Source organism: Octodon degus, unplaced genomic scaffold, assembly GCF_000260255.1.
Source record: "Octodon degus isolate 3935 unplaced genomic scaffold, OctDeg1.0 scaffold00089, whole genome shotgun sequence".
Classification (NCBI taxonomy): Eukaryota; Metazoa; Chordata; class Mammalia; order Rodentia; family Octodontidae; genus Octodon; species Octodon degus.
Window position 1 is genome coordinate 3824037 of NW_004524665.1, and position 15274 is coordinate 3839310.

The following is a 15274-nucleotide window of genomic DNA, read 5'->3' on the forward strand; positions in this document are numbered from 1 at the left end:
AAAAAAAAGGAGAGTAGGAGTTTATGGGTTAGCTCAGTTGTTTAAGCACCTGCTGGGGCAAACCCAGTCAGGCGCAAGGGACTAAGGTTTGATTCCCAGCTCCCCATGCCTTGCCAGACTTACCCTTAAGGCAGCCTGAGCCAGCCAAAAAAAAAAAAAAAAGGAGAGTTGACAAATGAGGACATAGAAACAAAAGAAAAATAGAAAAAGTGTATTTCAAAGCAGACATGTGAAGGTATCGCTGTCACAGAACCCCACTCTCAGCACGGAAACCCCTTCCACTCTCAGTCAGAAGATAACAAGGTGAGCACGCTAGGCATCCCTCGATCTTAGCTGGAGAAAATGTGAGAAACATCTGTGTGTGGGGAGCAGGCATGTGCATTGCTGAGGCTGCTGAAACAGAGCACCATGGCTTCGAAGCTTAAACAAGAAAACCGTGTCATCGTGTGGTCCTCAGGGCTTCCAAGATCAAGGCTGGTGGCTTCTGAGGCCCTTCTCCGGGCTCGCAGCCAGCTGTCCTCTCTTGGTACTTCACTTGGGTTTTCCTCTGTGTCATATGTGTCTGTGTCTAATCTCCTCCCCTCCCAGGGAGCCAAGTTATGCTGGATTAGGGCTGCTCCCCAGAACCCCATGGTGCCAGGCCAGTACTGGGCATGAGGTCTTCAGCATCGGAACGTGGGCTGCGCATTTCAGCCCAAACTTTTTGTCTTTGCTTTCAAATCCCATTCTATCCATTGCTAACTGTGAGGCCTGGGGCTTTTACATAACACATTTTGCCTCATCCTCTTTTTGTAAAATGAGGGTGATAAAATAGTACCTGTTTCATAGGACTGCTGTTAGAATGAAATAAATTCATGTTTGCACATTGCTTTAAAATAGGTACAAAATGCTTTAGGAGACACAGAAATAAAATCAATACAACAGGAATGGGAAATTTAAAAAAAATTTTAAAAATTCAAAGAAGCAAGGAGACATTTTAGAGATTAAAAAAGATTGCATAAAAAAATTTTAAACAGGCATCTCTTTAGATGTAGTGAGATTTAGTGGCTTGGAAGATATATCTGAGAAAAATCATCCAGGGATGAAGCCCCAGAAGACAGAAATGGAAAATATGAAAGAAGAAAAAAAAAATATCCACAACATAAATCGAGAAAACCCAGTAGGCATTTAACAGACTGTTCTGCAAGAGAGAAGGAAAGGGAAGGGAGGTGATATTCTAAGAAGTCATGACTCAGACTCTTTCAGAATTGAAGAAAAGCAAGACTCCTGAGAAGGAAAAGGCGTGCAGAGACCCAGGCCAGGAGATGGACAGGAACCTGCAGCAGGGCGCCTGCCTGGGGCAGGAAGTATCGAGGACAAATGAGACGCCCTGAATGCCAGCAAAGAGGCAGCGACCCCATGAGGCAGTGCAAAGCCCCGTCATGGCTAGGTCTCTCCCTCACGGCCCAGGGCTCTGCTGGGCCCACGTCCTGGGCCCTGGGCCTCCACCTCTGCAGTAGGTGTTTTGTTCTTCTTCCTGGCCTCACCCAGGGCTGAAGCTCCCTGACTGCATCTGCACCCCACCCCACATTGCTTTGCTCTGTGCCTGCCCTCCCTGAAGCCCTGGGCCTCTGCCTCCACTGACCTCTGCTCCTGAGGGTCTGATGTGTCCCCCAGCAGCACGGGAGTGCTGGGGCTTTGTCCCAAACTGTTTCCCTGGTTGGCATGGTGTTGGCTACACGGGACATGTTCAATACATGTTTTTGAACACTTATTCAATTGATCCTTTGGGATCAATTGAATTTGCACATGGAATCAAGCCCGTTTGTCCAAGCTTGTTGTTCTGTTTGAAGCCTCATCTTCCCACTCAGGGATATGAGCAGGAGAGTAAGCAGGCCACCATTAGCCACTTTTCTAGTGTGACGGTTTTTTTGTTTGGTTGGTTGGTTTGGTTTGGTTTGGTGGTTTGTGTTTTGTTGTGGTTGTTGTTTTTGTTTGTTTGGGGGTTTTTTGGTGTTTTTTTTTTTTTTTTTTTTTTTTTTTAACCAAGGATTGAACTCAGGCCCTTGCACCTGCCAGGCAAGCGCTTATTCTACTGAGCTATCTCCCCGGCCCAGCCACTTTTCAAAACCTTACATTGTATTACTTGCCATTCTTCTAAAAGTAATACTTTTTAAAAGAATAACAAAGTTTGTGCATAGAGAATGTAGGAGAAAATCAACACCATTTGTCATCCACTGGTTAAATTACTGATAGTACTTATGCATTCTATATTTAAAAATGCTGTTTTAACAAGGCCAGAGAGATAGCTCAGTAGAATAAGCGCTTGCCTGACAAGCACAAGGGCCTGAGTTCAATCTTCGGTTCTGCCAAAAAGCAAGAAAGCAAGCAAGCTGTTTTATTGGTACCACAGTGCTAAATTTTAGGGATGTAGCAACACATATTTTGTGCTTTGTTTATTTTTAATATAGATGTTTGGGGCTGGGGATGTAGCTCAGTAACACAAGTGCCTGCCTGGCAAGTATAAGGACCCAGGTTCAATCCCCAGTACCAAACACCATGCCAGTCCTGGGGCCCCAAGCTTACCGTGCCAGCCTGAAACTGGGTGAGGTGGCACACACCTGTAATGTCAGAGCTAGGGAGGCTGAGACAGGAGGATCACTATGAGTCCAAGCTGTGTATTGAAACCCTGTAACAAATAGCTAAAAAAAAAAAAAAAGCTAAAATTTTTAAAAATAAATAAGGTGGGATTTTAATTAATTGGCTGGTTGATATATCACAATTGTTTCAGTCCTCAACACTTAGATCACTTTAAAAGAACTCTTCCGGGCCAGGGAGATGGCTCAGTGGAACAAGCACTTCCCAGGCAAGCGTAAGGGCCGTTCAATCCCTGGTAAAAAGAACTCTTCCATGGCGGCATCAATTAGTGAAGGGAAAAATGAGGACATAAAAGTACCAATTCTAATGGCGTGCTCGGGCCTCCCGTGGGTGTGGGTCTGACATGCGTGGCTTCTCGGGCTGGCTTTTGGGTGAGGTTTCCAGAGATAAATTCCGAGGTCAGGTTCACTCTGCCATCTCCCTGAGAACTGATGAGAGTGCGAACCAGTGCAGGCACAAGGGGAACTCCAAGCAGGCCATCCAGGGGCCACTGTGCCCCGGGGAGCAATCAGGGGACCAGGAGCGCACTTGGCTCTGCCCCAGGGCACAGCTGGAGCTGAGTAGCCACCTGAAGACACTGTGAAAGGTCTTCTTCCAGCAGAGGGAAGGGGGCCTGAAGGAGTCCTCCCACACCTTCTGGTTCAAGACGAAGGAAGATGGGGCTGGGGAGATGGCTCAGTGGAATAAGTGCTTCCCTGGCAAGCACAAGGGTCTGAGTTCAATCCCGGGTTAAAAAAAAAAAAAAAAAAATGATGAAGCAGGAAGTACACTTTGAAGTGATGTTATTTTATTTATTTACTTATTTATTGTGGTACTGGGGATCGAACTTGGGACCTTGCACTTGCCAGGCAGGTCCTTAAACTGCTGAGCTATCTCCCTGGCCTGGAAGTACACACTGAATGCACGTGGTGGCCTCGGATTTTCCCAGCTTCGCAGTCTTGTTCATTCCCGTTTCCAAGTAGGGGACTGGGGAGAGATGGTTTATGATATCCTGCTGGCAAGCAAGTGACTCGTCCCCCTGGGACTGGCCTGTGGAGCCACGGACACAGTTATGGTGGTCACAGAAGAGCCCTCCCCATGCCAGACATGGGGTTACAGATGCGGATGGTTGATCTCTAAGGACCTGCATGTCCTCCCGCCTGGTAAGGTAATCTTCTTCCACTCACTGATGGCTATTTATCAGGCACAAATTGATGTATTAGAAATTGTCCCAGGTACTGGTTGCAGGGGCAGGAAGGTAACTGTGGTTTCTGCTCCCTGTAGCTGTCAAACTTTGAATAACACACAGGCTGAAAAATGATGAGATGTGTTGGGCGTCACCACTGAAAGAGGAACGTGTGTGGGCTTATTCACAGTCGAAAGGGGCAGAGGGAACGTTTAAAAGGCAAAATAGCTTATGTAAGGCATGAAGAATTAGGTAAATTGTTTTGACATAATAACCAGCATTGGTGTCGGCATAACGTTGGGCAGAAAGTTACTGGGCAAATGTCCTTGTGGAATTATTTCCATGTGCACTTGGGCTGGTTTGTGCGAGGCTGCGGCTGTGTGTCATCAAAGACTCTGGTGACAGTCCTTCCTATCAGACACCTGCATGCAGTCCCCTCTCAGCTTGGTGAGGACTTTTGTCACTCTTCGCTTTGGTTGCAACAACACTTACACATGGCTCAGGGCCTGTTGTGAGATTTTCCTCTCATTTTTCTGAGGAGGACCTTGAGGTCCTGAGAAGCCACTGACAAGGCTGTGGCCCTGCCAGAAGGACAGATGGGTCTGGTGTGGCTCCCACCAGCTCGTCCCTGCCTACCTTTCCTGGGCCCTGGGGAGTCTGTTCCCACCAGTTACCCAACGCCTCTCTTCTTATGAGGCGGCACTGACTCAGGCAGCTTTGAGGCTCACCCTCTGATTCAGGCCTGACTGTGTAGGCAGCATCCTAATTGGGCCAAGGCCGGGCCGGGACGCAGACCTCATCCCTGGCGCGAGCTCAGTGAGATGCGTGGGAGGCTGGCGTGGGGCTCCCCAGGGTGTATATAGGCCTGGGCAAAGAGGCGCCTGGGATGGAGGCGAGGTCCGGGCCCACATCCACTACGCAGCACTCCCAGAAGTCAGGCTCCCACTGGCTGTGCTCACGCACCTTGACCTCAGGCGGGGGCCCAGTGCTCCTAGAATATCCTCGGGGAGGTACAGAGGTATGGCTTGTCTCTAAATCAACCCACACACTCTTTTGTTGACATAGACAAGGTTCTGGCTTCCAGGTAATTACGGAGGGATGGGTGGCATTCGGGAAATCCTACGAAGATGGCAACTGTGAGCCTACAGGGCTGCTTGAGCCCCCCACTGGGTTCTGGCCTGCCCAGAGGACCTGGGGAGAAAGGGAAGGAGGAGGAGGGCTGGGATCAGCAAATCAGCAGCTTCTTCAAGGGCTTGCTTCCATTCCAAAAGGAAGGTCAGCCAGTGTCAATGTGAGGGTTGAAAGCTCCCTTTGCTTTAGGTCATGGGCCCAGCAAGCCCTGGGGCTACGTCGAGCTGTTGAGCCCATTGGGAAATGGGTTTTTCTTGGGGAAAGAGGTGACATCCCAGCCAAAAGCGACTCATGGGCAAGGGCTTTTACCCCTGAAAAAGCTTCAAAGCGTAACTCTTCCTTCTTCCCTGTAACTACAGGCTTTTAAGGGCAGGGCTGTGGCTTGGCCAGTCCTCTGATCCCAGCGCCCAAGAGGTGCTCCATACAGATGCATGAGCTGTAGCGTGCTGTGCTGGCTGGCCGGGAGGCCTCAGCCCCACAATGCGCCCATCATGCCCCCGTCAGGCAGCACAGAGTGAGCGGGAGGCAGGGACAGTCTACCTAAGTCTTTGGAGGAAGCCCTGGCTGCAGGCTGCAGGGCCAGAGCAGGAAGATCCAGTTCCAGAATCTGGAAGATCCAGGCTCAGATCCCTTGGCTCTGTCCCACTAAGCAATGAGCTCCTGCAGAATGCTTCTCCAGGCTCCCCAGCCAGCTCCCTCCTTTGTTTCTTCACTTCTGTGACCAGACGGCTGATTCCCATCTGCCTTCTGGGCTGGGTGAGTCACTCAGGGCTGGGACTGGCACTGGCAGGACACGCGAAGCAACAGTCTTCAGTAGCCTTCCTCAGACCCACAGGAAATTGCCACCAGGGGCCCACTCTTGTCATATTAAATAGCAGCTTCTAAGAGCTCGAGATACAGGGGCACCTTCCCCATCACCTGGTGTGTGATTCTGGCCACCCCTCACCCCATCCAAGCTCACCCTCAGGGCAGGGACCATGTTAGCCCCTGGTGACATACTCTTTCTTTCTATGTCCCACACAGCTATGTCCCAGGCTCCATGTACCTGTCCCAGGTTCTCAGCAAGGCCACATGAGGCTTGAGCAGGCTTGGCTTTCTCATTTGTACGATGGGATGGTCTTGGTGTCTGCCTCGTAGCTATTATGAGGATCAAGTGAATAAATGTTTAAGATCACATTGTAAGCTGGAAAGTTTGCAAATTCGGTTTGCAAGCAATTTTTAGAAAATGTTGATGCAGTCTTAAAGTGTGTCCAGGGGCCGGGAAGATGGCTCAGTGGAATAAGCTCTTGCCTGGCAAGCACAAGGGCCTGAGTTCAATCCCCGGTTCTGCCAAAAAAAAAAAGTGTCCAGAACTTTACAAGGGCTGTCCAAGTATTTGCATTGCTATAGAGGGATGCGTACTGCTTGGGGGTATGTGTTTGGGAAGTGTGCAGTGACTAAAGAGTACAGGAGACCCCTCACGTTGACTGGGAATCCCCCTGATCCTGTCTCCTGGGTCCAGCTTTGTCTCAAATACACATAAGACAAATGCTTAGAAAGATTGGCAGCCTGCATAGCAGCTTGGATCAGCAGGTGTCCAGAGCCCTCCTACCTCCACGCTTTACAAGGGGCATGCCCACGAGCCCCTAGGCTTTGCAGAGGATAGGGTGTGGTGGGTCAAATGCCACAATCCCTGGAGAGAGCTGAGCAGGGCTGGCCCCAGCTAGTGCTGTCTAGGGCTTTGGCAACATCAGTAGCTCTTGCATCCCCATAGGACACAGACCCCACAAAAGCAGTAAACCTTGATTGTGTAAACCTTGATTATGTTAGGCTGACTGGCCTAGAACTCACCCAGGCAACTGGTAGGACACGGCATTGGGTGTGTCAGTGTGGGTAGTGCAGGCATGACCTTGGCCTCCCTATCTGGACCCTTAACCTTTCCCCCGGGGCACTTCCTGCCTGCCACGGAATGGGTAGCCCTATTCCACATGGCCCTCTGCCACAGTGCTCCTGCCTTGGAGCCAGCTGACTGCGGACTGAGTCCTGAAACTGAGAGCTGCATTACACCTCCCCTCCTGCTGGGGAGGTGGCTCAGCGGTACAGCACCTGCCTGGCAAGCACAGGCTCTGAGTTCAATTCCCAGTACCAAAAAAAAAAAGTCCTTCTTTAAATTGTGGCTGTCAGGAATATAGCTCAGTGGCATAAGTGCCAGCCTGGCAAGCACAAGATCCTGACTTTGATCCCCAGTACCACTAAATCAATCAATCAATCAATCAATCAATCAATCAATCAATCAATAAACAGTGGCTGTCAGGTGCTGTGTCCCAGCCATGGGAAGGCTGACTCAATAAGGTTTGTGGTCTGTTTTACTCAGGGTGTGTACCAAGTTCCTAGAGAGACACTGGGCACCTATGGGAGTATAATTAATACTTGCTTCATGGGTGGATTTGTTGCCACCCTCAAGAAGGCTGGAGTCGGGGGGCCTGCCCCTTAGCTCAGTTCTTTAAGCAGCTGCTTCAACAAAGCAGTCAGGCTCAGGTTGCTGTGGTTCAGTCCCCACAACTCAAGCCAGCCAAACCTGCCCTGAGGGCATTCGGAGCAAAACAAAAAAAAAAAAAGAAGAAGGCTGGAGTCTAAGCTGGATGTGGTGGTGCAGGCCTGGAAGCCTGGCACTTTGGAGGCTGAGTCAGGAAGATCACTTTGTGTCCAAGGCCAGCCTGGACTAGAGTGAGACCCTGTCTCAAAAAAAAGAAAAAGAAAAATTAAGTTAAATAGAAGCTGAATAGTGTGCTATGTGGAGTTATATGTTAATTTAGGAAACTGAGAGTGGCCTACTTCTGTGGGTGAACCCACCAGGGACCCTGTTGAAAGCTCTCTCTGGCCTCCACCCCATCTTCCCAGCCCAGCCCAGCCCATCCCAGCCAGCCCAACTCCTGGTGCCTTTCCTAGGTTTTGGTGTAGACCCCACGTTTGCCCGCATTAACCTCTTCTTACCTAAGGGTCCTGCTCACGCTGCCCTCCGAGTCCTCAGGACTTCTCCGCCGATGTCCTCCTGTAACCTGTGACCAAGAAGCCAGCTCATTGTGCCAGGCGTACAAAGATCTTGGGCGCTTTGCACATTGACATTTTAAGCTGACTCTACGCACAGCATCAAATTATCCTCAAGGATACGCGTTCGCAGCCAACTCCACCGAGCAGCAAGAACCGTCCACCAGCCTGCTGCAAGAACGCTCCAACCACACCTTCCACCTCCACCTCGGCTTCTCAGACTTTGCTCAGATTTGGTTTTCCCCCGGTCTGCGTTTCACGGCAGTCGTACCCGTGTCTGCGTCTGCTTTCTTGGACTGCAGCCAAGAAGGCCTCTCACTTCCACCTGCGTTTAGGTAATAACACCTTTTCTTTAAATTCCCTAGTGCAGCACTTGCCCTTTGAATTTTCATTTTGTCCCCTGGTCCTAATAATAATGTTCACCGTGAGATGAAGAGTAGATTAGAAGAAACTTATCAAAAAGCGTTAAATTGTAAGCAGATAATGCGCATGCGTAGTAGAAAATTGCGAAATAGTATGAAGAGCAAAGGCTGTGTCCCCTTCCTGTTGACCCGCGGCTGCTTCCTGTCCCCAAAGGCCACGTTTCAAGGGGCCCCCAGGGAGGGGTCTCCAGGATGGGCTCCTCCTCCCCGCCGTGGAAGGGAGCACGGAGGGGGAAGGCAGGTGGAAAAGCAGGCTTGGGAAGGCGCAGGTGGCAGCCAGACACTTTGGAGTCACGCTGTCCCCGGCTGGCCCTTATGCTCTGGGGGATGGTCATTACAGGTAGCCTTCCCGGGTCCGGCCTCGGGAGCAGAGGATGGTCAGCTCAGCTGGAGGTTGGTCTCTCGGAGGGAAACTGCTGTCATTCCGTCACCACATTGTCTCCGCTGCTCTCTGTTGCTCCCTCCTTTTCAAGACAAGGTCTCAGTAGGTAGCCCAGGCTGCCCTTGAATTCATGGCGATCCTCCTGCCTCAGCTTCCTGCATGTTGGGGGTTACAGGTGTGTGCTGCCACCACACCTGGGCTTTTTAGCTGAATGCTTATTATTGATTATTCGCTCCTCCAGTGGGGCTCCCCTACCTCAATTAGCAGCCAGGAGCCCTCCCATCTCTCCCTCTGCTGAGAATGCCCCTGCCTGCCTCAGGGTGAACCCCGGGGCCCCTGATGGGGTTGGGAGCTCAGCCCAGGCAGCCGGGAAAGCACAACCTTCAGAATCCAGGGCCCCTCCCCCAACAACAACTTTCTAGGGCTCTGGAGCTATAAAAAGCTGCCGTGTGTCATTTCCTGGCAGTGGGCTAGCTGCAGCATGCCACTCTGTGAGCCGAGAGCGTGCCTCTCCTACCCGAGCTTGGTCACCTGATTGATGAGCTGTTGGGAGAAAGCAGAGGAAGGTTACCATCTTCAGGGAGGATTGTGGTTAACTTAGAGCAAACTGAACACAAGACAGGCTTCTCCAGCATCTCCGCACCACCAGGGACTTCTTCCGGGGGGTGCTGCCAATACCTTGGAGGCCCACGCAGAACTGATAAGCAGGGTCTTGGGTGTGAAGGAGGAGCCGGGTGTGCTGGTGCACACCTGCAAGCCCAGCACTCTGGGCTGAGGCAGGAGGATGTTTATTTGAGGCCACAGAGGCAGTTCAAGGCCAGCCTGAACTGCATAGCAAGACCCTGTCTCAGACAGAGAGAGATCTCAGACAGAGAGAGAGAGAGAGAGAGAGAGAGAGAGAGAGAGAGAGAAAGAAAGAGAAAAGAGGGGGAGACCACCCAGAGAAGGACTGGCTCTCGCATGGGTGCATGTACCTGTTTGGATTGATGACTCTACCTCCTTACACAGATGTGACTTCAGGTGACAGGTGACACATCTTTCCTTCCTGTCTCCCAGTCCCATGGAGGCCACCCAGGTCCTGCAGCGGAAGAGGCTGTTCCAGGCAGGAGCCAACGCCTACAGGATCCCTGCACTGCTCTACCTGCCAGGGCAAAGCACCCTGCTGGCCTTCGTGGAAAAACGGAGAAGCAAGAAGGATGAGCACGCGGAGCAGATAGTCCTGCGCAGGGGAGCCTACGACGCAGCCGCCCGCAGGGTTGAGGTGAGCTCAGGGCGCGGACCTCCACCCAGGGCACTCCCCTCAGCCCTGCCGGCTGGTGTGTGCACGGTCCCATCCCTCAGGGCCTGCAGTCTGGGGACAGAGAGAAAAGATACCCTGAAGCACAGAATAGGGAACAGAGTGTGATCCTGTCACTGGGGGCCACAGCATAGGTGAGAAGTTAGCCTGGGAGACAGGGTTGGTGTTGGTGACATCCCCACTTGGAAATGAAGGAACTGGCTGTGGTGAAGACATTAAGGCCAGCTGTCCCACACTAATGTCATCATGACTTAGTAGTCATGAAAACTACACATGGCCACCACTCAACACATGAGGTTAGACCATTTCTTTGGCTCTAGCATAACAGGTGTCTGTACTCAAGGGATGTGAAACACATGGCCCTGGGTTAAAGTCCTGGTTCTGTCCCTTATCAGAAGGGTGGTCTTAGGTGACTCACCCAGGCTCGCAGCCTCTTGCTCTCCAGATGGGAGGCAGGGGAAGTAACAGTGGTGCCCTGGGGTGGGCGCCCATAGGCATAGAAGGTGGTGTTGGGTTTTGGGCTGAGACTGTATCTCCTAGGGAGGGCGGGACTCGATGCTCATGCCACAGACCTGGCCTCAGAGAAGCTCCGTGTGAGGACTGTCCCCACCTAGGGTGGATGCATTAATAGAGGCTTGTGTGTGCAAGATGGGAGGTGACCATGCAGTCCATGCTGCACTGGCCAGGGAATGAAGGGAGTCCTGGGCCCTGTCTGAGGGCACAGTGCAAGTGAGGGTCGGAGTACTCCTCCTAGCCTTTACCTACCCCTAGACACCGCAGGCTGTCACTGCAGTTAGCCCTGGTCACCATCTCCAGCTCTTCTAAGACTCTTCCTCCTATCTCTCCACCCACTCAGTGGCAAGCTCAGGAGGTGCTGGCCGGAGCCCAGCTGCAGGGCCACCGCTCCATGAACCCGTGTCCCCTGTATGACAAACAGACGGGGACTCTCTTCCTCTTCTTCATTGCCATCCCGGGGCAGGTCTCTGAGCACCACCAGCTCCAGACTGGGGTCAACATGACACGGCTGTGCCAGGTCACCAGCATGGACCATGGCAGGACCTGGAGCCCTGCCAGGGACATCACAGATGCAGCCATTGGCCAGACCCACAAGGAATGGGCCACATTCGCTGTGGGCCCAGGGCACTGCTTGCAGCTGCACAACAGGACCCAGAGCCTGGTGGTGCCTGCCTATGCCTACCGCAACCGGCCCACGCCCCTGGCACCCTCGCCTTCTGCTTTCTGCTTCCTTAGCCACGATCATGGACGCACGTGGGCACGGGGCAACTTTGTAGACGATGACACCCTGGAGTGCCAGGTGGCCGAGGTTGGAGCCATGGGGCATCAGGTGCTATACCTCAATGCCAGGAGCCCACACAAGGCCAGGGTCCAGGCCCAGAGTGCCAACGATGGGCTGGATTTCACGGTGAGCCTGACAGTGAAGAAGCTGGTGGAGCCTCCCCACGGCTGCCATGGGAGCGTGGTCAGCTTCCTGGGCTCCAGGCAGGGCCCAGGCACCGCAAGCCAGTGGCTGGTATATACTCACCCCACAGATCCAGGCCACAGGTCTAACCTGGGGGTCTACCTCAACCAGCGGCCCCTGGACCCCGAGGGCTGGACTGAGCCGGCCCTGCTGGCCTTGGGCAGCTGTGCCTACTCAGACCTGCAGAGCATGGGGTCTGGCCCTGATGGCTCCCCCCAGTTTGGCTGTCTGTATGAGGCGGACAACTACCAGGAGGTGGTCTTCATCATGTTCACCCTGAAGCAAGCTTTCCCCGCCATAGTCTGGGCCCCGTGATGGCCAGGGGCTGGCCAGGGACTTCCCTTTCTGCTTTGGGACACTGACAGAGGAGACACATTCACCTACTTTCCTGTCCTGGACCTCTCCAAGGGTGACCTCTTAGCTCTGTGCTGTTTCAGTCTTTCCAGAAGATTCTATTTTTAGCCCAGATCAAAGGAGGCTGGCCTTCCTGGGCCCTTTGACAGGGAGGGCAGGGACAGGCTGAGCTGTCACTGCCCAGCGGCTGTCAGGCTGCAGGGCTCCACTCACCTGATCTCCCACCCCCAGCTTTTGTGTAGGTCCTGATAAAGCCATGAGTCCAGCCCATTTCTTTCTGCTTCTTGCTTGGCCTATTCCTGGGGGAAACTGAGCCAGAGATGTGAATTAGCAGAGAAAGTGTGTGTGTGTGTGTGTGTGTGTGTGTGTGTGTGTGTGTGTGTGTGTTCTGCCTACCAGTCCTCCAAACCACCCATGGCCTGAGTTATAGTGAGTTTAAAGCCAGCCTGGATGATATAGCAAGGTCCTGCTTCAGAAAACAAACCAAGAAACAATAAGCTGTGAAAAGAAAGTGGATGGTGCAGGCCGAGGCCAAGACCAGAGGGGTGAGATTTCTCACAACAGCTAGACCAACAGACCCTCAAGAAGGTGGGTGATTCTATTTTTTTTTTTTTTTTTCTTTTTGCGGGACCGGGGTTTGAACTCGGGACCCTGCGCTTGCCAGACAAGCACTTATTCTACTGAGCTAGCTCCCCGGCAGGTGGGTGATTCTAACTGGGACACTTATGAGCCTGCAGGGAGTGCTATTATAATGACACTAGGACATAAGCAGGAGCCAGGACTGTCCCAGGAAGGGAGGTAAGAGAAAAGCCCACTGAAGACCATGCCAGGGGCTGTGTGGTTTGGTTCCGAGGCAGGCCATCCTCATGCAGGCACAATGGCCATGGGGCAAGAACAGGACAAGGGGCCAAATGTCCCCTGTAAGCCGAATGTCCCTCTCCTGGACTGTTGGCCTTGCTGGCTGGAGTCCCCTGGAGAGTGTGCAGCACCGCTGATGGAGCACCCTCACCCTAGCTGGGTCCCCCGTGGGTGTGGGGGCCTGCTAGGGCCAGGTCTGCAGACTGCTCATGAGGGGTCCTTGCCAGTGAAAGACCCCACCACCCCGGCCCCGAGGATCTCGAGTTCGTCCCGCTCCTCAGGGAGTTCCAAGGCCAGAGTCTTCTGACCTGAATTTTTACAGATGCAGTGACTGGTTTGATTAAAGCGGAGTGGGACTACTCATCAAGTTACCATGAAGTGAAGAAGCTGAAGATGGGGAGAGGGTATCTGTGACACACGTGGCTAACAGCAGACTTGTATCCTGAATATGCCACCAATCAATGAGGAAAAAGAACCAGTATGATAAAACTAGGTGAAAAACTGGACCAGGCATTCACAAGAGGGAAAAGATCAAAGTCAGAGGTATTATAGCCACTGTAGTGACTAAAATTAAAAAGATTAACAATAGCAAATACAGCAAGGAGGAGGTGGCCCTGGAACTACCACTTTTGTAGAGGAAGTGTAGGTATTACTGATATGACCACAAGGGAAAGCTACTGATTAGGAGTCCCTAAACTAAACCTGCAAATCCCCTAAGATACAGCAAATCCACTCAAGCATGGATTTGGGAGAGGCCCACCGTGTATAGATACACCTGTCTGTAGCAGCTTCATTCATAAGACACTGTTTAACCTCAAAACTCAGTTGGATTCCTGGCAAGCACAAGGGCCTGAGTTCAATTCCTGGTTCTGCCAAAAAAAAAACAAAAACAAAAACAAAAAAAAAACCCTCAATTGGAGACACTGTCAGCCAGAATATTACACATCACAAGGATGAATGACTGACCTACAATAGCTCAGCTGGTCTCAGCCATTACGCTGAGTGAAAGAGCCCGACGTGGTACGTACCCGACAAATGAGAATGCACCTCGTGTTGCATTTAAATGAAGTTCAAGGACAGAAAAATGAATGTGTGGTAGCTACATCAGGAGACGGCTCCAACCGGTGTGGGGCTGTCGGCAAGGAGAGCTGCTGTGGGGTTCTCCAGTGTTCTACAGTGTGATCTGGTTGGTTGTGTGGCCGATTCCATGTGCAAAATTACACAAGCTGCACACACAACATTTGTGCATAGCTGTGTACTATATGTGTGTTACACCTTAATAAAAAACAAAAGTGGAACTAGATCATGGATTTGCTATTTTAATTTTGATAGTAATTGAATGTCTTGGGTTTTAAAACTCCAGAACGGCTGTCGATATAGCTCAATGGCACAGCACCTACCTGGTAAGTGCAAGATCCTGAGTTCAAGTCCTGCTACAAGAAAAAAAAAAACACCAAAGTTTAGAACAGAATTTTTAACTTTATTTTTTTTTTTTTTCCCTGTATTTTAGGGAAGAGTCTACAGGGTGTTCAGGGTCTCACTACTAGATCGGACTTGTAGTGATCCGCCTGTTTACAGCCTCCCAAGAGCTGGGATTACAGGCATGTACCACCATGCCTAGTCTCAACTGCCATCTCAGCACGCCCCAGGGGCAGGGCCAGCACGGCAGGCCTGGGGATCGAACCCCTGGCCCCTGGCCTACTTGCAGGCGTTTTAATCTGCTGAGCTATTTGGCTGGCCCTAGAACAGAGTTTTTAAATAAACAGTTTTATTTTGGAAGAGTTTTGGATTTTACATAACAGTTGCAAAGGTAGAACTCTGAGTTCCTATGATACCCCATACCTAGCTACTCCTAGCATTAAATCTTACACAACAGTGGTTCCTTTGTTAAAACTCAGAGATTACCACTAGTGCATGACTATATCTGAACTCTAGGCTCTGTTGAGATTTCTCCAGTTCTTCCACTAGCATTCTTCTTTTTTTCCTCCAAGGAATACATTTTATTTTTTAAAAAAACTTTTATCCCGGGATATAGGTCAGTGGCTTAAGTGCCTGCCTGGCAAATGCAAGGTCCTGAGTTCAATCCTTGGTACTACCAAAAAAAAAAAAAAAACAACATTTTGGGGGCCTGCCCATTAGCTCAGGTGTTTAAGTGCCTGCTGAAACAAAAAACTTTTAGTACATGTTTGTGTACATCATATTTGCATTCCTTGTGTTGGCTGGCCAGATAGCTCAGTGGATTAAAGCGCCTGGTTAGGCAGATGCAGGGGCCAAGGTTCAATCCCTGGGGTGTGGTGAGACAGCGATTAAGACCAGGTGTGGTGGTGCATGCCTGTAATCCCAGCACTTGGGAGGCTGAAGAACAGAAAGGATCACTACAAGTTCGATGTGTATAGTGAGACCCTGTACAAATACATTTAAAAAAAAAAAGAAGAAGAATTGGTATATTCCTTGTAAGCACCTGTACAGGAGACATATCTTTTCTTTTCTTTTCTTTTTTTTTTTTTTTTTTTTTTTTTTT

At 51.1% G+C, this 15274-nt stretch overlaps 1 protein-coding gene and 1 long non-coding RNA gene across 3 annotated transcripts; one reads left to right on the plus strand and one right to left on the minus strand.

Moving 5' to 3' along the window:
- Positions 1 to 3459: 3459 nt before the first annotated feature.
- On the minus strand, positions 3460 to 9826 carry LOC111818376. The gene is made up of 3 exons (XR_002822382.1): positions 9739 to 9826; positions 7907 to 7964; positions 3460 to 4993 (listed from the first exon to the last, which is right to left on the minus strand). It is a non-coding gene; the product is annotated as an uncharacterized LOC111818376 (long non-coding RNA).
- Neu2 (neuraminidase 2) lies at positions 9663 to 11928 on the plus strand. 2 transcript variants are annotated; one of them, XM_004637401.2, is made up of 2 exons: positions 9663 to 10025; positions 10918 to 11928. In XM_004637401.2, the coding sequence occupies exons 1-2, from the start codon at positions 9825 to 9827 to the stop codon at positions 11854 to 11856; spliced, it is 1140 nt and encodes a 379-aa protein (XP_004637458.1). In that variant the 5' UTR covers positions 9663 to 9824; the 3' UTR covers positions 11857 to 11928. The 2 variants fall into 2 exon arrangements, with proteins under 2 accessions (XP_004637458.1, XP_023578038.1); XM_023722270.1 differs by having other exon boundaries at positions 11041 to 11928.
- Positions 11929 to 15274: the final 3346 nt, after the last annotated feature.

Bases quoted from the DNA above. Each gene is read 5' to 3' on its own strand.
- Neu2 (XM_004637401.2), top strand. From the start codon at position 9,825: ATGGAGGCCACCCAGGTCCTGCAGCGGAAGAGGCTGTTCCAGGCAGGA. The intron at 10,026-10,917 runs GTGAGCTCAGGG...CCACCCACTCAG, and splicing joins CAGCCGCCCGCAGGGTTGAG to TGGCAAGCTCAGGAGGTGCT.